Source organism: Pteropus vampyrus, unplaced genomic scaffold (genome assembly GCF_000151845.1).
Source record: "Pteropus vampyrus isolate Shadow unplaced genomic scaffold, Pvam_2.0 Scaffold19, whole genome shotgun sequence".
Lineage (NCBI taxonomy): Eukaryota > Metazoa > Chordata > Mammalia > Chiroptera > Pteropodidae > Pteropus > Pteropus vampyrus.
The window spans coordinates 14,947,394-14,968,829 of NW_011888800.1; the positions used below are offsets into that span (position 1 = coordinate 14,947,394).

Here is a 21,436-nt window from a genome sequence, read left to right on the forward strand (position 1 = left end):
TCAATGCATTTTGGGGAACATTTTGTCCTACACCAGTAAATGTTCTGCTTTTAGAATTGGAGTTTTATTAATAGTGAAAAGAAGGTATTAGGCAGGAAGCCCTTCTCAAAAATTTGGCCAAAACTCTGTCACATGGCTACCCCTAAACTGTAAGAGAAGCCAGAAATTTTATTTTAGCATTCCAGCCTCTGTAATAGAGGAAGACTAGTGAATGACTTTTGAGTATGTATTCCACAAAGTCTGTATCAGGCTCTTTAAAAGTGATCTGTCATCCCCAACCCCTCTGCTCTTTCTGTAGACCCCATCTCCCTGCCTCCATTTCTAGTTCAGAATCACTACCTTGGATAGTTGTATGAGTCATGGTTCTCCAGAGAAACAGAACCAAAAGGGTGTGTGTGAGTAGAGAGAGAGAGATTTATTTTAAGAAATTGGCTCATGTGATTGTGAAGGCTTAATAAGTCCAAAATCTGTAGGCCTGGCCGACAGGCTAGAGACCTAGGGAAGAGTTGAGTTTGAGTCCAAAGGCCGACTGCTGACAGAATTCTTTCTTGCTGAGAGGAGGTCAGTCTGTTCTGTTGAGGCCTTCAGCTGATTGGATGAGGCCTACCACATTATGGCTTTACTCAAAGTCCACTGATTTAAATGTTAATCTCATTCAGAAATGCCTTCATAGAAACAAACTGTATTTGACCGTGTATCTGAGCACCAAGCCAAGCTACCTTGGCACATGAAATTAACCATCACTCTACTCTTAGAGGTGGGAATATCGTGTTCCTCAGGTGTTTGGGGCCAGAAAAAGATTGGAAATTAATGCATAGTTTTGAAGTATAGAGAATCACAAAAATAGGCAAAAACATCAGTTCCTTTGTATTTATCATAGAAAACAACTGCTGGCTATATTTTCATCTGCACAGCCATACCTATAACACTATTTAAAGCTTCAATCCTTTTTACATAGGAGAACATAATTTTACAAGAATAAATATTGATTGATCACTTTTTACTTGTTATTTGTGTTTCAGGGGGTATAGTTAGGAAAAAGAACAGAGGTAGAAACAGAGGGAGAGGTATAAGAAAAAGATGACAGGGGAAAAGAAGTGGAATTTGAGGACAAAAAGGGAAAATACAAGATGCAAAAGAGCTGCATTTGTCCTAGGCTGACCCAGTAAGCTTCCCAGTGTGCTCTTGTTTCATAATCTCCAGTTACCTAGGGAAAGATCTTAGAGGATTACAGGAGGAAGGAAAGAAGGTAGAGAAGAATTGTGGAAAATAAGAAAATATCAATTGAGAAATGATAGAGCTGAGGAATATGGGTGACAATAAGGAAAAAATATATTCTTAAGTATAGAATAATAATTTTTATATGTTTACATTTACATTTGGAAGTAGTTGAATAGCTATGATGCAGTGATTAAGACCATGACATTTTTTAAAATAATGAACTTTTTATTGAAATATAACATGTTTACAGAATATGCACAAATCAGAAGAATACAAATTAATGAATTATATAGTGAACACACCCATGTAATCACCACTCAGTTCAAGACATTATTAGCATTATCTAAAAGGTCCCTTTATGCTTCCTCCCAGTCTTTTTTTCTTTCTTCTTCCAAAGGGTAGCCACCACCATAGCTTATAATATGATAAATGAGATCTGGTTTGAAATTTATAGAAATGGAATCATACATTCTAGGTATCTGCCTTTCCTGTTTCATACAGTTTTTGTGAGAACCAAATTTGTTAAAGGACACAGTGAAATCACTAAAAATCCTTTACAGTGTAATCATTTTAAAGGATCATATGGTGATGTTATAACCAAACAAGAGATTTCCATTCTCTCATGGAGGAGTTGTCCAGAATCACAGAGATGAGTGTTTGAGTTTTAGCATGGTTCTCCAGAGAACCTTCGATCCATTTGATCGAAGCAGATGCTACCACCCTAGACTGGGAAGGGGTCTAGCCATAAAACCCGTGTTACAGTGCCATAGACCTAGGGCAAGTTGCCATAGAAGAAGGGCAAGTTCATCTTTAACAATTGGGAACTTTGGTTTTAGAGCTCTACTTTGAAACATAGCTCAAAGCCAGCTCTAATCTCAAACCCACCCTAGGTGCTTGTCTTTAAATTAAGATAAGGTCATTTCTAGTTACTAATACTAATATGCCTTCCTTTCTTTGGATCTCATCCACAAGATCTTGATCACATGCTAGAAGATCCTCAGAATAATTCTTCTACATCTTATTAGCATACCTCCCAGTTAAGCTAAATGTGAATCTCCTCCTTAGCTCTGAAAATCCAGACGCTTGTTTTTTTAAAATGCCTCTCTCATGACCCTTTACCCTGAACACCAAAATTGAGGCCCATATTTTCTACTTAATAGCTTATTTCACAGGAGATAGGCTTTCAGACTGAGGATGCCTTCCCAGATGGTAGATGTTCTTAGTTCTTCATAAAACAGTTGGCAAACCTACCTCTCTTAAAAAACAAAAGCATTTTTTACTTCTTTGGTATACTTAGACTAGTTAGAATTCATAAAATGTGCCATTGGTCTCTAAACTAAATCATTTTTCTTACTAAGATGACTGCTCTCAGTTCAGTACTCTATGGCAGTATTAGCTTTCTGTGCCAGAGGATATTGTAGTGATGTCACTCAGTTCCTTGAACTCCTTCCAAACTATATATCAAAATCATATCGTGATCCCTTAAATTACTCTTAAAGATCAATCAGATGACTACTCAATTTTTTTTAAGCAAAAAATTGGGAACCACTAAAGGAAATAGTTATCCAATCATTAAGGTCAACTACTTTCTCATATTCTGAGACCATTAAATGATGATTAATTATATTTGTTACTATTTCACTTAAAGATACACCCTCTTTCTAGAGCTAAAACTAAATAGACCTGTCATAACAGAGGGAGAGAGATTCCCATAAAACTGAAAATTGGATATTTCAGGGTTTTTCCTTTTGACCATGAATAAAAACTACATATATATCCATGTCAAATTTTCTCTTTCTAGATCATCTTGAAATGTTTAAGAAAACCTGATACACTAACAAGGATGCTTGAAAGTTGTTAGATAAATTAGTAATTTAATTTCATGATTTGTGAAATGATTGTTTATAATTGTACATTTTATAGAGTTGAAACCATATGTCAGCATCTGAGAAGGAGGAATTAATCCTAATTAAGTTCAAGGCATTATGTTTTCAATGCATTTTGGGGAACATTTTGTCCTACACCAGTAAATGTTCTGCTTTTAGAATTGGAGTTTTATTAATAGTGAAAAGAAGGTATTAGGCAGCTGGTAAGGCATAACTGACAAAAGATATATTAAGGATTGTTTTTAAATGCATTATTTATAGCAGAATCCACAATACATATCTATTAAGTTTATCTAAATCCAACAAGCTGATGATAGGGATGGTATCATGGTATCAAGTAATCTTGGCAAAGAGTAAATGGAATGAATGTCTGTCCTATGAGTCTCCTGTGTTCAAAGAAACCGTAGAGTTAAGGAAATTAAAACAATAACGTAATTCCAGTGTACGTTCCTTTTGAAGATATAATATTGAAATGTTGGGAAGCATTTTACCTCCCTCTCCTTGAAATTGTGCAAAATATGTAACAGACATTGAGCAAGAGAAGGGTGAAAGAGAGTAATCATCCAGTTCTTTCTCATTCCTGAGAATGGTGAAAACGCAGAGTTCTTACTGTATTAGCTGATTATTATTTGCCATTATATTTTTACATATCTTGAGTATTCTGTCTCCAAGAGAGATAAGGCATGCATTTGACACTCGGAGAAATAATTTGCCTCAGTCTTTAGTATTTCTTACTTTTGTTTTTGTTTTGCTTTGCTAGGAGTCTTCCTGCCCATTTCTAATATTACACATCTCCCTAACATAGACTAAGATTTTTTTTTCTCTGAGTGTCCCTTATTTCATGGATGGACCAGAGCCAGGCTACACCTTGTTCACTACACTCAGGTGCACCGGAAATTCCATTTGAGCCTCAAGACTCACCAGGTTGGGCTCTCCCTGTGGGCCTGCGGGGTGGAGCCACCTCCGCCTTTTGTAGTTTTCCCTTCCCCTCCCTGAGAAAGAAATGCCTTTGGGTTTCCTTCTCACTCAAGTGCCACACCCTGCCTACTAAAGGTGAATTTAACCAGATTGCCTTAAACTAAGGATTTCTTATATGCTTTGCAAGTTTATTTATAATTACCTTAGCTTTCCAGAAAACTTACTACAGTTACTCTTCTCTGAAGTTTTCCTCACCTTTCTGAGGATTATATACATGCCAGTGGGCAGTTGTTTTCCATTCAATTCAGGATAAAGATTGCCTCTTATTTTTGTACTCATATCTTATGAGTTCTAAATGTCCCTTATATACCTCCAAAAAGTGGTCTTCCCAGGCACTGAAGCTGATATTTGAAATTAGCCCCATCATCTCTGTTCTAGACTGTCATTGTATCTTTTGAATGACTCACTCATTCCTTTGGGGTAAGGAATTAGCCAGATGGATTGTACATTGCTCATGATAAGACCTTGTTTTACAGGAAATTTTCCCTGAATAACCATACCCGCTCTGGATATTCCATTCCCTCTAACATGTCTGAATATAATCTCATACTATAGAATATTGCTTTTAATTATTCCAGAACCATATACTGGGAGGCTCTATTATTAGGATATTTATTTATTTGTTTGTTTGTTTGTTTAGGATTGTTATGTCTTCTTGATGAGTTGCCCATTTTATCATTATGAAATGACCTTCTCTATCCCTGGTAATATATTTTACTCTAAAATCTACATTGTTTGATATTAACATAGCCAACCAACCTTGCTTTCTTTTGATTAGTGTTAACATAGTTTATCTTTTCTTTTTGTCCTATCAGTTCTTTGTTCCCTTTCCTCTTTTTTTTTTTTTTTATATTCCATGTCTCTACTTAACTTTTTGAACATGTGGAATATGACTCTTATATGATTTTAACATCCTTACCTGCTAATTTTTTCATCTGTCATTGCTAAGTCACGATTGAGTTTTTTTCTTATGGATTTTCCTGCTTTTTCGCATGCTAATAATTTGTTATTAGATATCATACATTATGAATTTTAACTTGTTGAATGCTAAATATTTTGGTTTTCCTATAAATATTATTGAGTTTCAGTCTGGGACCCATTAAGTTACTTGGAAACAGTTTGATCCTTTAGGGTCTTGCTTCTAGGATTCAGTAGGTGAGACCAGAGCAGTGTTCAGCCTAGGGCTAATTATTTCTCTGCTACTGAGGCAAGAGTCTTTTGAGTTCCCTACCCAGTGCCCTGTGAATTATGAGGTTTTCCAGTTTGACTGGTAGGAACAGGTTTTATTTCCAGCCCTGTGTGAGCCCAGGTACTATTATCTCTAATGTTTTCAGATACTTTTTTCCTTGGCCTAAGGTGGTTTCATTATACACATGTGCTGATCAACATTCTGCTGAGTACTAAAAGATGGTCCTGTACAGGTATCCAGAGCTCACTCTCTGTGTAACTCTCTCCTCTGTGGTACTCTGTCCTGCAAATGCTAGCTGCCTTGATCTTTCTGGACCTCAGCTCTGTTTCCTCAGTTCATAGAGTTCACCAGGTTCTGCCAAGGTTCCTGTTTCCTGGATACTTTCTCCTGGCAGTAAGTTGGGTGATTAGAGGGCTTACTTAATTTCTCATCTCTCAGGGATCTCTGTTCTTTGTTGCCTGATAATTTGTGTCTTGAAAACGTTTATATATTTAGTCTGTTTGGGGGTTATTTCAGTCATGTGAGTTAATTCTTATCTACCTTGGCCAGAAGTGGAAGTCTCCAGAATCCTATATACTGCAGGGGTCCCCAACCCCTGGGCCCTAGACCAATACTGGTCTGTGGCCTGTTAGGAACTGGGCTGCATAGCAGGAGGCGAGTGGTGGGCAAGTGAGCCAAGCTTCTTCTGTATTTTCAGCCGCTCCCCAGCGCTAGCATCACCGCCTCACCTCCACCTCAGATCAGGCATTAGATGCTCATAGGAGCACTGGTCCCTGGTGCAAAAAGGTTGGGGACTGCTGCTATACTGTTTCCCCAACTAGATTATAAACTTTACAAAAGAAAGGATCTCTTATTTTCCTTATGGTGGTTTTTTAGCTCATTGTCAAACTCACTAAATGTTTGTCGAATAACTATCTATGACCATATTGTAGTATTGAGTAGGTATCATGTGTGTCATTGGGTCAAAATAATGCCTTTCTAGGATCTGTCTCCTCATCCTTTAGTTTGGCTGAGTTGAGGTTTGAGTGCTTCCTGTCAAAAGGTATATCCCACAGCTCACTGTGGGGATTATAGTGGCCTGGTTGCCTTAAATCTTTTCTGGTACAAGGTGGCATATAAACATAGAAGCCATAAAATTAGCTAGGGCTTTTCAGCTCTGTAAAAAAGAAATAACTAAGCCACTTCTGTTTCTAGTTATTGTACTTTTTACGTACTCAGCAAGGATGGGAGCTATGACTAAGATAATTCTTAACATTGTGGTAGCTTTAACTTGGTATCAGAGCACAAGAGATGAGAACTAGTGAATAAAGTCCCAGCAATAAAATTGTTAACATGGTTCACAGTATCTCTTACTAATTTTGGAACAATGGTTACGATCTGGGCAAAATATCCACCGCTCCCCCCTTTTTCTCTTGGCATAAACAGGGGTTTGGATTAATGCCATGCATTTAAGTTACTATTATGTGAATTCTTATCTCGGTTTCTTCTGTTTCCTTAGCTGCCATTTTATAGTTACAGAAACATTACTGAACTATTTTAACATTCTTAGCAACAAAGAGTCATAGCCCTGTTTTTGTTTGTTGTGTTTCATTTGGGGACAGGGCCGGGGGGAGGGGCATGTCATATCATACTTGTCTGAGAGATTTTTTTCTGATCTAGTTATTGCTTATTTTCATATTTTGCTACAATGTAAAAAACTGTAACTTCAATTTTAAAAAATTCAATTTTGGACTTTGCTATGTTAAATAAAGAAATTATGCATTTAGATAGAAAGTTATCTGCTGAAGAATAAAAGTGAATATTTTCTCGGACATCGTTATTTTCAAATAAATACAAATATTGAAAGTTGTAAGTCGGGGCTTTTTGACTATATTTCAAGGAGAGGAAAACATTTTTATCATCTCAAAAAGAAACCTTATATCCATTAGCAGTTAATCTCCATTCTTTATTCTGTTCTCCAGTTCTACGAAACCACTAATTTTTTCTCTCTCTAAATTTGCCTTTTCTAGACATTTCCTATAAACGGAATCATACAATATGTATTTATGAGTGGCTTCTTTCACTTATATTTTGGAGTTTCATGCATGTTATAGCATGTATCAATGCTTCATTCCTTTTTATGGATGAAAAACATTTCATTGAATGGATATAATACATTTTGTTTTTCTTTTCGTCAGTTGATAGACTTTTAGATTGTTTCCACTTTTTAGCTATTATGAATATTTAGTTTCTATGAATATTTGTGTACAAGTTATTGTGTAGACATATATTTTCATTTCTCCTGGGTCTATATATATACTAATGGAATTTTTTTTTTTGAAGAACTGCCAGCTTGTTTTCCAAAGTGGCTGCCCCATTTTCCATCCCCACCAGCAGTTTATTAGGGTTTCAGCTTTTCCACATCCATGCCAACACTTGTTTTTCTTTTTGATTATAGCCATCTTAGCAAGTATGAAGTGATAACAATTTGTTCCTTTGATTTGCGTTTCCCTAATGACAGCATTTTTTCATGTTTTCTTAGACATCTGATATCTTCTTTGGATAAATGTCTCTTCAAATCCTTTGCCTATTTTTAAATTGGGTTGTCTTTTTATTATTGATTTGCATCAATCAATATTTGATTTATTTACTTATTTTTAATTTATTTATTTAAATTAATTTCAAGTATACAGCACATTGGTTAGACATCTGTATAGTTCATAAAAAGATCCCCCCAATTGCTCCCTACTTCCCCTGGCCCTCTACCTAGCCATCCTATTAATGCTAACTGCATTCCCTTTGTCATGCTCCCCATCCCCTTGACCAACTATCAACTACTAATTTGAACTTCTTTAACCCTTCACCCCATTCTTCCAGCTCCCCTCAAGTCCCTTCCCCTCTGTCTGTCACCAAATTGTCCACTATATTTGTGAGTATTTTTGATTAGTTTTTTCTTTTTGTTCCTTAGATACTGCATATAAGTGAAATCATATGGTATTTATCTTTCTCTATCTGACTTATTTCATTCAGCATAATAACCTCTAGGTCCATCCATGTCATTGTAAATGGTAGGATTTCATTTTTTTTAATAGCTGAGTAATATTCCATTGTACATATGAACCATAATTTCTTTATCCAATTGTTTGTTGATGGACACTTAGGTTGCTTCCATATCTTGGCTATTGTAAATTGTGCTGCCATGAATATTGGAGTGCATAGATCTTTACAAATTATTGTTTTGGTTTTCTTTAGATAAATACCCAGAAGTGCAATTGCTGGGTCAAAAGGTATATCCAATTTTAATTTTTTGAGAAAACTTCATACTGTTTTCCATAGTGGCTGTACCAATTTGCAGTCCCACCAACATTGTATGAGGGTTCCCTTTTCTCCACATCCTCACCAACACTTGTTTTTTGATTTATTGATGATAGCCATTCAGACAGGTGTGAGGTGAAATCTCATTGTGGTTTTAATTTGCATTTCTCTGATGGTTAGTGACCTTGATGTCTATTAGCCATCTGTATTTCCTCTTTGGAAAAGTATCTGTTCAAGTCTTCTGCCCATTTTTCAATTGGATTGTTTGTTTTTTTGTTGTTGAGTTGTATAAGTTCTTTATATATTTTGGATATTAACCCCTTATCAGATGTATCATTAGCAAATATCTTCTCCCAAACAGTCGGTTGTCTTTTTGTTTTGTTGATGGTTTCCTTTGCTGTACAAAAGCTTTTTAGTTTGATGTAGTCCCATTTGTTTATTTTTTCTTTTGTTTCCCTTGCCCGAGGCGATATATCTGAAAAGAAATTCCTGTTAGTGATATCAGAGAGTTTACTGTCTGTGTTTTCTTCTGGAAGTTTTATGGTTTCGGGTCTTACATTTAAGTCTTTAATCCGTTTTGAGTCTGTTCTTGTATAGGGTGTAAGAAGATGGTTCAGCTTTTTTTTTTGCATGTATCTGTCCAATTTTCCCAACATCATTTATTGAAGAGACTGTCTTTACCCCATTGTATATTCTTACCTCCTTTGTCGTATATTAAGTGAGTGTATAGGCATGGATTTATTTCTGGGCTATCTATTCTGTTCCATTGATCCCTGTTTCTGTTTTTTTGCCCGTACCATGCTGTTTTGATTACTATAGCCTTGTAGTTTAGTTTGTTATCAGGTAGTGTGATACCTCCAACTTTGTTCTTCTTTCTCAAGATTGCCATGGCTATTCGGGGTTTGTTCTGGCTCCATATAAATTTTAGGATTATTTGTTCTAGCTCTCTGAAAAATGCTATTGGTATTTTTATAGGGATTGCATTGAATCCATAGATGGCTTTGTGTAGTATGGCCATTTTGACGATGTTGATTCTTCATACCCAATATAGTATACTTCCATTTGTTTGTATCTTCTTCAATTTCTTTTTTCAATGACTTGTAATTTTCTGAGAATAGGTCTTTTACCTCCTTGGTTAATTTGATTCCCAGATATTTTATAGTTTTCGACGCAATTGAAATGGTATTGTTTTCTTAATTTCTCTTTCTAAAAGTTCATCATTGGCGTATAAAAATGCCACTGACTTCTGAATATGTATTTTGTAACTTGCTACTTTACTGAATTCATTGATCAGTTCTAACAGTTTTCTGGTGGAATCTTTAGGGTTCTCTATAGATAGTATGTCAATGGCAAATAATGAGAGTTATTCTTCTTCCTTTCCAATTCAGATGCCTTTTATTTCTCTTTCTTGTCTTATTGTTGTAGCTAAGACTTCCAATACAGTGTTGAAGAGGAGTGGCGAAAGTGGGCATCCTTGTCTTGTTCCTAATCTTAAGGAAAATGCTTTTAGCCTTTCCCCATTGAGTATGATGTTAGCTGTAGGTTTGTCATATATGGCCTTTATTATGTTGAGGTATGTTCCCTCTGTTCCCACTTTGCTGAGAGTTTTTGTCATAAATGGATGCTGGATTTTGTTGAACGCTTTTTCTGCATCTATTGATATGATTGTATGGTTTTTATCTTTTGATTTGTTAATGTGGTGTATCATATTAATTGATTTGCAGATATTGAACCAGCTTTGCATTCCAGGAATAAATCCAACTTGATCATGGTATATGATATTTTTAATGTATTACTGAATTCAGTTTGCTAATATTTTGTTGAAGATTTTTGCATCAATGTTCGTAAGAGATAACGGCCTATAGTTTTCTTTTTTTGTAATGTCTTTACCTGGTTTTGGAATCAAGGTAATGGTGGCCTCATAAAAGGAGTTAGGGGGCCTTCCCTCTTCTTGAATCTTTTGGAATAGTTTGAGAATAGGTGATAATTCTTCTTTGAGTGTTTGGTCACCTATGAAGCCATCCGGTCCAGGACTTTTGTTTTTTGGAAGGTTTTTGATTACTGATTCTATTTCATTGGTGGTAATCAGTTGGTTTAGATTTTCTGCTTCTTCTTGACTCATTCTTGGGAGATTCTATGTTTCTAAGGAATGTGTCCATTTCTTCCAGATTGTCCAATTTGTTGGCATATAATTGCTCATAGTATTTTCTTATGATCCATTGTATTTCTGTGGAGTCTTCTTTCATTTCTGATTTTATTTATTTGAGTCCTCTCTCTTTTTTCCTTGATGAGTCTGGCTAAGGGTCTGTCAATTTTGTTTATGCTTTCAAAGAACCAGCTCTTGGTTTCATTAATCTTTTGTATTTTTCTAGACTCTTATTTCATTTATTTCCGCTCTTATATTTATTATTTCCTTCCTTCTGTTCACTTTGGGCTTTGTTTGCAGTTCTTTTTCTAATTCTTTTAATTATAAGGTTAGATTGTTTATTTGAGCTTGTTCTTGTTTCTTGATGTAGGCCTGTATTGCTATGAATTTCCCTCCTAGGACTGCTTTTACTGTGTCCCATAAATTTTGAGTCATTGCGTTTTCATTTTCATTTGTCTCTAGGTATCTTTTGATTTCTTCTTTGATCTCATTAATAGCCCATTCATTGTTTAGTAGCATGTTATTTAGCTTCCATGTATTTGTGTATTTTCCAGTTTTTTCTTGTAATTTATATCTAGTTTAATGCCATTGTGATCAGAGAAGACGGTTGATATGATTTCAGTCTTCTTAAACTTATCGAGACTTGATTTGTGTCCTAACAAGTGGTCTGTCCTTGAAAATGTTCCATGTGCACTTGAGAAGAATGTATATTTTGCTGCTTTGGGGTAAAAAGCTCTGAAAATATCTATTAAGTCCATATGTTCTAGTGTGTCTATTAGGCCCATTGTTTCCTTGTTGATTCTTTGCCTGGAAGAGCTGTCCATTGGTGTCAATGGGGTGTTAAAGTCTCCTACTATGAGTGTATTACTATTGATCTCTCCTTTTATGTCAGTCTATAATTGCTTTATGTATGTAGGTGCTTCTATGGTGGGTGCGTATACAATATTTGATTTATTATTGATAAACCTATTTATATATTCTAGATATCAGATATATGATTTGAAAAAATTTTCTCTCATTCTGTAGGTTGTCTCTTCACTTTCTTGATGGTATCATTTGTCTCATAAAAGTTTTTAATTTTGATATAGTCCAGTTTATCTGTTTTTGTTGTTGTTGCTTGTGCCTTTGTTGTTTATCTAAAAAACCATTGCCTAACTCAAGGTTATGCAGATTTACGTTTTTTTAAAGAGTGTTATAGTTTAAACTTTTGCTTTTAAATCTGTAATCCATTTTGAATTAAGATTTCTGTATCGTGTGAGATGGAGGGATCCAACTTCATTCTTTTGCATGTAGCTATTGAATTGTCCCAGCACCATTTGTTGAAAAGACAATTCTTTCTCGATTGAATTGTCTTGGTACCCTTGTAGAAATTCAGTCGAACATAAATATAAAGTTTATTTCTGGGCTCTAATTCTGTTTCATTGATTTAAATGTCTTTCTTTATGCACCACAGACTATCTTGATTACAGTAACTTTGTATTAAGTTTTGAAATTGGTTCTTTTTCAAGATTGTTCAGCTATTCTGGGTACCTTGGATTTCCACATGAATTTAGCATCATCTTGTCACTTCATGCAAATAGTCAGCTAAGATTTGTTAAGGGTTTGTTTGAGTCTACCAATCAATTTGGGAAGAACCCATTAGATTTTATATTCATAATACTAAACTTAAATTCTGCCTATTTCATCCTTTCTTACAAAATTAAATTTTCTTTTAATTTCCTATAACTAAATTTTATATACATTAAAAGATCATTCTTATAGTATATTAGTGTTAAACTAACCATGAAGAAATATGAAGTAATTCCTTTTTGTATTGGTAAAAATACAGTATTGTATAGGCTTAATACCTCTATAACAAAAATCTTTACTTACAGAAAAATTATTATAAAGAAGAGTGCCAGGAGAGGTACCAAACTATTTCAGAACTGTATAGAAAATAGCAAAATTCTATATCACAGAATTTCTATAGCCCTTGAAAATTTTGTGTTCTGTTGTTTTTCTTGATGAGATTCATTTTATGTTTTTAAATATTAGCAAAAGTTATGTATGGGAAAAAATTAGATATGAATACTACCTCTATGGAATGTGGATGAGGATAACAAAAATAAACATTTTAGAGTTTTATAATGTTTTAGATTCCATTGGTCCCTAGAATAAGACATGGGTAGCTATTTGATAGCTTATGTGGTTTTGCTTAGTAAGTGAATACCATAATCCAGTGATTCTTGACTTTGGCTGTTATGCGTTAGAATCCCTAGAGAGCTTTTGAAAATCAGATGTCCCATATAGCACACCAGACCAATTAAATCAGACTCTTTGAGAGTGGGACTCAGATATCAGAATTTTTAAAGTTCTCTGGGTGAGTCCAGTGTGCAGCCAACATTAGAACCACTACCTTAGATATCTGATATACAGGTGAAATTGAGCTCAGGAAAATGTAATTATCCTGAAATGGCAATTAAAGGCATGCCATCTGAATTGTATGCCACTTTAATTATAATATCAACTCTGAAAAGTAGTATGGAATTAACAGGATGTAATGATTTGGTTTTGCCTTTGTCTGTGAACCAATAATAAAAGATTATTTAATAATCACCAGAATTTCAAAATTTGGTACTAAGAAGATCAGTTATGCATACCACCATATAGATAGGCATTTGTTTGAGGGGAAAACTCCACTGCTAAAGAGTTAAGCCACCAGTTTATTGGAAAAAGCACTGAATTAAGAGTTTAGGAATCAGTGTTCTAGTACTAACATGTTGTGTAACTTCAAACCAGGGCATTTAAATTATACTTTATCAAATGAAATAGTTTAACTGGAGGTGATCACCAAATTATTTATTCAACAAATTGGATTGCCTACTGTGTGCTAGGCAAGGATGCAAGAATGAACAGCCCATTGAAAAGGCTTGAAAAGCTCACAGAAGACAGACAAACATGCAGAATGTTTAAGTGTAGCTGTAGTGAAATGTCAGGGAATTAAGGAAGCACAGAACTGTACTTCATCCACTCAGTATTGGTACAAACACTATAGTTTCCTTTTCAGCAACCATTTACAAATCCCTTCTTCCTTACTGGCAGAACCCATCTCTGAAATAGACTGAAAATGCCAAATAATGCTTGCTTTTCTAGCCACCCTTGCAGCTGGGGCAAGGACATGTTACCCAGTGCTGGTCATTGAGACTACAAAAGAAATCTTCTGGCCAGTTCTCCTTATAAAAGCTGACAGTTGAGAAAGTGCCCTTCCTTCCTGACCTTATTTGCGTGAGGATGTGGTGTTATAAAGGTCATCTTGAGACTGATGGCCTAAGAACAAAAGGTGCCATTCTGGTTATAGCCAAAAAGAAAAATGGAATGAGGCTGGATCTTTGATGTAAACATTGAGCTGCCGAACCAACCCTACAGCCATCACCTGTGGACTTATTAAGTGAGATAATAAAAATACATATGGTTTGAACACTTGCTGCTTTAATATTGGTCTGTGGATCAGCAGTATCAGTATCACCTGGGACGTTGGTTAGACATGCAGAATCTCAGAGCTCGTGTCAGGCCTCCTGCATCAGAATCTGCACTGTAGTAAGAACACTAGGTGAATGAGGTGGACATCGAAGCTTGAGAAACACCAGTTTGAACCACTTTTAATATGCAGTTAGAAACGTCTTTACTAATATAAATACGTTGTAGATTGACCAAGTGTCATTTAAAAAAAAAAAAAAGTACTTGACCATAAGACTTCTGATTCAGATGTAGAAAGTAGCAAGAGATGTATTATTCTCACCATAACAACCAAATCAAGCAGTATAAGCTACATAATCTTAGTTTAAAACAAACAAACAAACAAATACCTGTCAAAGAGCTTGAGGACACAAATCTAAATGACTCCAGAACATGACAGGCCCTTCAAAAAGAGATAATTCACTCCTGCTCTCTTTACTGGCTGAAATGTAGGGAAAGGGAGAAAAACACCAGAGAGGAATAAGGAGAAATCAGCCTAATTTTTAACAAACGTTTAATGACCATAGAGGGGCTAGCAGGAAAGATTAGAATCCAGAGAAGCCCTAGACCAGTGCTGTCCACTAGAACTTTCTGCAGTGATAGAAATGTTCGATATTTGTGCTAACCAAATGTGGCTATCAAGCACTTGAAATGTGGCTAGTGTGGCTGAGGAACTGAATTTTTAATTTGAATTGATTTAAATTTACATAGTCACACGTGGCTAGTGACTACCACATTGGACAGTGCAGCTCTAGAGACAGAGTGAGAGCCTGCACTACCCACCCCACCCCACCCCCCAGTTCTTTGCTACAAGTGTTCATTTAGTGTCAGGGATACTGCTCCAAGAACAGGGGCAATGAAGCAGAGCTGAGAGAAAATTCCCAAGGTATAGGTTTTCAGCTAGGGGAGAACCAGAGCCAAGAGAGTTTAGAGCAGTCCCTTCCAGGCCATGCCCAACTTCACAGACTATAGAGGAGACGAGTGGGGCTGCAAGATCTGCCAAGGCCCAAGAAGCAGAGGATGGGACTGGAAAACAAAGAGAGCTAGCTCCTCAGTCAAATACTGGCATCCTGGGCTACACATTAGGCAAAATCTCTCTCACTTCACAGTTCAAAAAGTAGGCAGCTCAGGAGATCTCTAGAACCTCACCAGGGTTCTAATCCCAGGCCTTGCTGAAGAAAAAGTCCTGATCCTGTCCTCAAAATGTTTGGAGCCATTGAGAAATTGAATCAAACTAAAGTTGCAACAAAGCCAGATTCAGCTCAACTGTAGAGCATGTTGATTCAGCCTTGACCTAAGGGGTATGCTCCTTTCTGGGAATAAATGTACTTTCCTTCAAAATGCCCAGCATGCAGTCAAAGATCTTAAGGAACAGGTGACTCATTGTCAAGAAAGAAAACAGTAGAAGACCTAGAGGTGATCCAGATAGTGGAGTTATCAGTTAGGTATAACTAAAACAGAAATGCCAAAGAATCTGATGGACCAGGTGCACAGCACGTGTAAGAGATGAGGAGTTTCAGCAGACATGGAAATTTTTTTTTAAGAACCAAATGGAAATGCTAAAAATATAATATCAAAAATTAAGGTCCTGTGGATGGATTTAGCAGCCTTGGCTAGACTCTTGGGAGCAAGCAGTTTGTATTGTGGAAGGATTCCTTCTTTCTATACTGATTGATAGTTACCTTGAACAAGAGGTACACAATACTCACTACACTAATTATAAGCCCACAAACATTTCTTTTGATAGACCACTGCATAGATTAATCAGGTCACATATTCTCACATATTTCCCTGATAGTTTCCTGATAGAAAAGAAAATAGTTGGCACTTCTGTGAATCCATACATAGGCCTTTCCAGATCATTAGTTAGAATTTTCACCTGTCTTGGGAGAGAAACCAGAGGCAATCTTGATAACCCAGTCCCCGCCATATGTGACTGTATCTTGTTTGGTCAGCTTGTACTGCAGTTATATCCTTATTTTTCATTCCCTTCATATTTTCAATCTTCCATTGAACGTATGGTAATAAAATATTGATTTTTCACATTATAAACACTCTAGGTTTCTAGAATAACTAGTTTCTTAATAGATAGCCTTGTTAGTGTCCATTGAGGCTTAGAGTAGCAGTGATCAAAAGTTTTAAAATACCACACAGGACATACAGGAATTTCTTTGCAATTAGATCTTGCATTTCTGCAATAATTATTCTCTGCCATCCCCGAAGGGACTGTAACAATTTGTTACTTAAGAACAAGAAAGTAAATTCTGTGTTTTTTTTAATCTCTTTAAAATTTTAGATTTTTGTGTTTATTGCTTTATTCCTTTATTTTTTGATTCAATAATTGTGGAGTAACTCAGAGTTACTCCAAAAAGAGCCTATTTATATTTCCACAAATGAGAAAATTTAATGGTTGATTTACTTTTCCTATTCTAACTTGCATGGCTAAAGTATTGCCCTGGAAACTTATAAATATATGTTAGAGATGAAACAGAATTATTGTAGATGTTAAGCTTGACTTTTTATCTTAGCTTCAGTTGCACATACTTCTCATAATTTTTGTTAGAAGAGTGAAATGGTAATGAGTTAATTGCAGTGGTGAAATTAACAAACCACTTTATTTTACAGGGAAAATATTTATTCCTAAACAGAAACCTGCACAGACTTTTACGGAAGAAAAAGTATCTCTTGATCCAGAATTAGAAGAAGCTTTGACAAGTGCTTCTGATACAGAATTGTGTGACCTCGCAGGTATATCCTAAAACACATTAATGTGAATGAGTATGGAGGGGAGGGGAACACCAGCACACACCTATATATATATTATACAGATGCATCCTTTGCCCAGCAAAGTGCTATTGAATTAGTGACCACATATTTGGCTTCGTTTTTTATACTATAAATCTGACATACAGAATTCCATTTCTTTACATTCTCTCATGGTGAAATTTTTATGTTAATGGAATTTATTGTATTATTTGAAATCTTTCGTCGTGTTGCTCTTTTAGAAAGCTTTTATAAAAATCTTCCATCACTTGGTGTGCTCAGCTAGAAGTTATCCCATCTGAACACTGAAAAAGAGTCTTTAATTTTGTCAGAAAGACTCCAAAATGGGTAACTAGAAAGCATTTGGGTAACAGCCCTCAACTATACTCACCACTTTCCCAACTTTTCTGAAGTGTATATGGGACACTCCAAACCTCCCTGTTATTTTCATCATTGCCAGTTTCTTATCTGGACTGTTATCTCTCCCACCTATCTCCACACACACCCATTTTCTTAGGTAGAAAAATATGACACATGGGGAAGTCTTAGTCCCAAGAACTAACGTTTGAAAGGAGCAGTGACAGTTCTTTCGGAAGGACCCAGGAAAGGGATAATCAAGGTGTGGTGCTACAACCAGAGCAGGTGTCTTATTCCTGGGTGTTGAGGACCAATGGATTTGTAAATAGTGCATTCATCATTGCAGAATGGGCCCTGGGCACACGGTAGCTTCTGCCTCGTTTATGTAAAAAGACATCAAAAACAATCAGATCTATTTCTCATATCATTTTTGAGGGACACTATTTTAATCTTAAACATGAGAATTCAACCATACTTTTATTATTCTACTCTTAGCTAAAATACAAATGTAAATTAATATGAGAGTTGACAGATGTAAAAATAGTGAAGGTTAAGTTGAAAATCTGCCCTGTATAGCATGATTTTGTTAGAAACCTTGTGAGAAAGATGAACAGCAAAAACAGATCGTTTCAATTTTCTTCCATAGCCACCAGATGGAGCTAAGCATAGATTTACATTTAGGGTTAGGCAGGCTACAGCTATATGAATTCAGAAATGTGGGGAAAATAATAAGGGCATTGAAGAGAAAGAGATTGTAGGTGATTTTTAATCGCTTTGTCTCTTTTTTTTTTTTTTTTTTTTTGGCTGCAAAATCTGTATTTAATTGAGTAGGAGAATGTTAAAATGTTTGATAGAAATTTTTGATTCTAAAATTCTTTATGTTTAAAACTGATGGAAATAAAAGATAATTTTATTTTTCTACATTTATAGCTATTCTTGGGATGCACAATTTGATAACGAATACACAGTTGTGTAATATAGTGGGAAGTAGTAATGGTGTCGATCAAGAACATTTTTCAAGTAAGTACTTACAATGCTTTGTGAATTCCAATCCTTCATTAAATATATTTTGCTTTCTCCATGTATCAATTTCGTTTTTACATTTAGATGGCATTGACATAGAAAACCATTGAAAATAGAACATTAAATATTTTATGCTTACTGTATCAGCAAATATAGGAACCACTCTCACCTCACTAAATACTAATGGTAAACAGTATAAGAGCTAATCAAATGTGGCTTTTGTTGACATTTTTTTTTCAATGTTACTGATTTTCAAGAAATCCATAACAGTGCTAACAAAGTACATTATAAAATCAGATTCAAGAGAAACCACAGAACTATTTAGCTCCTAAACCTTTTAGTCTGATGTAAAGTATTAAATAGCCTAAACCAAAGCTTTTTAAAAATTCATTTATAGGATGTTTTAAAATTACCGAAGTAATACATACTTTTGTAGCACATTTTAACAATACCTAAATGAATAAAGTAGGAAGTAAAAGTGTCTATTTGTAGCCATCATGCCTCCTACTCTCCACACCCCCAACCCTAATTATTAGCAAGTTGGTTTGTATCTTTCTAGACTTTGAATTATGTTTATGCAAACTTATGTATGTATATAATCTTTTTTGTATGTTATATATTTTTATTTTTTTTTACAAAAATGGAATTATACCATAAATAGCTCTTGCAACTTAATTTTCTAAAAAAGTACTATTGGCTGATATTTTTGAATGCTGACTATGGGCCATGTTCTGTGCACAGCTCTTTAATGTGACTTGTTCTCATTTAACACTTAACAACAATTCTATGAAATAGATATTATTATTATCCTTAATTTGCATGTGAAGGAGCTGAGGTTTTGGAACGATTAAGGAACTAACTTGAATGTCACTTAAAGTCAGTGGTGAGGATTTTAACACACGCTAGAAGGTGTATCACTTAGCAATATATAATGTTTTCTGGTTAGTACATACAGAGCTATCTCATTCAGACATCTGTATTACACTCATTTATGAATGTTCTATAATTTGTTGTAGAAATGTTCAAGCATATATAGTAGAAGAGAGAATAATATATGCATCACCCAGCTTCAGCTCTTTTTAACATTTTGCCAGCCTTGTATCTCTCAGCATCTGCCTCCCTCCTTACCCCTCCCACCTCTTTTTTTTCCTGGAATACTTAAAAGCATATCTTGTTTGTTTGTATTGCTTTACTCATAAATATTTCCATATGTGTCTTTCCCAAGTAAGGACTTTTAACACGCCATTATCAAACTTAAAAATTAACAATAATTTCTTCATATTATCTAATACCCAGTCCATGTTCAGACTTCCCTGTTTTCTTAAAAACGTTCCACTGTTGGTTTGTTCCAGTCAGGGTCCAAATAAAGATCACATTGCATTTTGTTGTCATATAGATTCAGTTTTTCTTAATTTCTTAATAGTTCTTCTCCTCAACCTCTTTCCCCTTTCTTCATGCCATTTATTTCTGGAAGAAACTGGGCTAATAGTTACATAGAATTTTCTACATTCTGGATTTGGCTGATTGCAACCTGTGCTTTCATTTTCCATGTTTCTCTATCTCCTATGTTTCTGTAAACTGTTATTTTCTAGAGGCTTGATCAGATTCAGGTGCAATTTTTTGGTTTTTGTTTTTGGGCAAGAATGCTTTCTAGGTGGTGATTAAATCACATTAGGAAGCATATCATGTCTGGCCATTCCTCTTTGGGAAATGTATTAGGTTTGATCAGTGGATTCAAATGTTGCAGCCTGATCCATCCATTTAAAGTTCCCCATAAACCTTTCTTAAGGGTTTTAGCATCTCATTGACTGGATCCATTATTTTATTAGGGAGCAAGGCTCCTTAAATATACGTATTCCATGGCATGGGGAAAGGACTCTTGGTTTTTATAAAATTTTAAATTGAGAAAGAACTTGTTCAATTTTCCATTCAGTGAGGAAGCTCTTCTTCAGCCCCCTTAATCTACCATCTTGAGGAAGACTGCCCTGCTGAAATGCTTGAGAGGGACCCATTCTGTCCTTTTAGCAGAGTTCTGTTAGGTAGCTCTTCCTTTGTATTGAACTAAATTCTGCCTCCTGGCAAAATTCTAACCCAGCCTTGCAGAACAACATGAAATTTTTCTCTCCTCCTTCAACAGGATAAATCTTAAAATGAGGATATTCTTTTAATATATACTTCCAAGCTAATTATATCCAGATCTTTCAACTGTCCTCAAAAATATAATTTTCAGACCTCCATCTAAGCTGTGTGTGTGTGTGTGTGTGTGTGTGTGTGTGTATGTGTGTGTGTGTGTGTTTTATTTGAAAAGAACAAAGTGCTCTTCAAAGTAATTTATTGTATGAATAAGTATATACCTTGTTTTAAGATGATTTTTGCTCCTAAAAGCTAGAGGAGAGCAGATAGGAAGAAGTGAGCCAGAAAATGAGCCTGTCAGTCTTTCCATGTCAATTGTTCTTAACATTTTTGTAGTCAGTCACCTCTTTGAGAATCTGATTCTTTGAGAATCTGGTGCTCTCTCCAGAAAGTTTATCCATAAAAGTTTGCCTGTTATAGGGTGTTCATAGACCTCCACATGCATGTCCGAGCACACTTATCTTATTAGAGGGTTCAGGACTTCCAGGTCCTCTTTTAACTTTGCATAGTTGTATCCTGGCCATGTGCATGGGTATAGTATATGTGGTGAAGGATTGGGGTTATGAATGAAGGAGGGCAGTAATTTTTGGAATTTCTGCCTCAGCAGCAGCTCTGTTGTACCATTACCTCTCTCTGTCTTCCCATTCTCTATTCCTATTCTTCTTAGTAGAGAATCCTCCCCTTTTTCCATTGCGTAGTACTCTCCTTGGTAAGGTGTCTTTCCATCGCCTTACTCTTCTCATCAAGGCTGTATTTATTTATTCAAGTCTATGATTCTTACTGCCTTTACAGTAATTATTAGATCTCAGAGAAAATGGTAGTAAATGTTAGATTTGATCATATTCAAACTTTATCTTAAACATTGCTAAAAATAAATGGGAATATTGGTTTGTGTTATCAAATATATTTTAGTGGTAAAGATATCTTAATAAACCAAGAGGCAGGGAAAAT

At 35.4% G+C, this 21,436-nt stretch overlaps 1 protein-coding gene across 5 annotated transcripts in view; it reads left to right on the forward strand.

Moving 5' to 3' along the window:
* TMOD3 (tropomodulin 3) overlaps positions 1-21,436 on the forward strand; it is a 65,214-nt gene that overhangs the window by 29,416 nt on the left and 14,362 nt on the right. For all 5 annotated transcript variants that reach the window (XM_011355115.2, XM_011355117.2, XM_011355114.2 and 2 more), the window contains 2 exons: positions 16,835-16,957; positions 18,260-18,349. In XM_011355115.2, the coding sequence (XP_011353417.1) occupies positions 16,835-16,957; positions 18,260-18,349 (213 nt within the window). The remainder of the gene's footprint in view (positions 1-16,834; positions 16,958-18,259; positions 18,350-21,436) is intronic.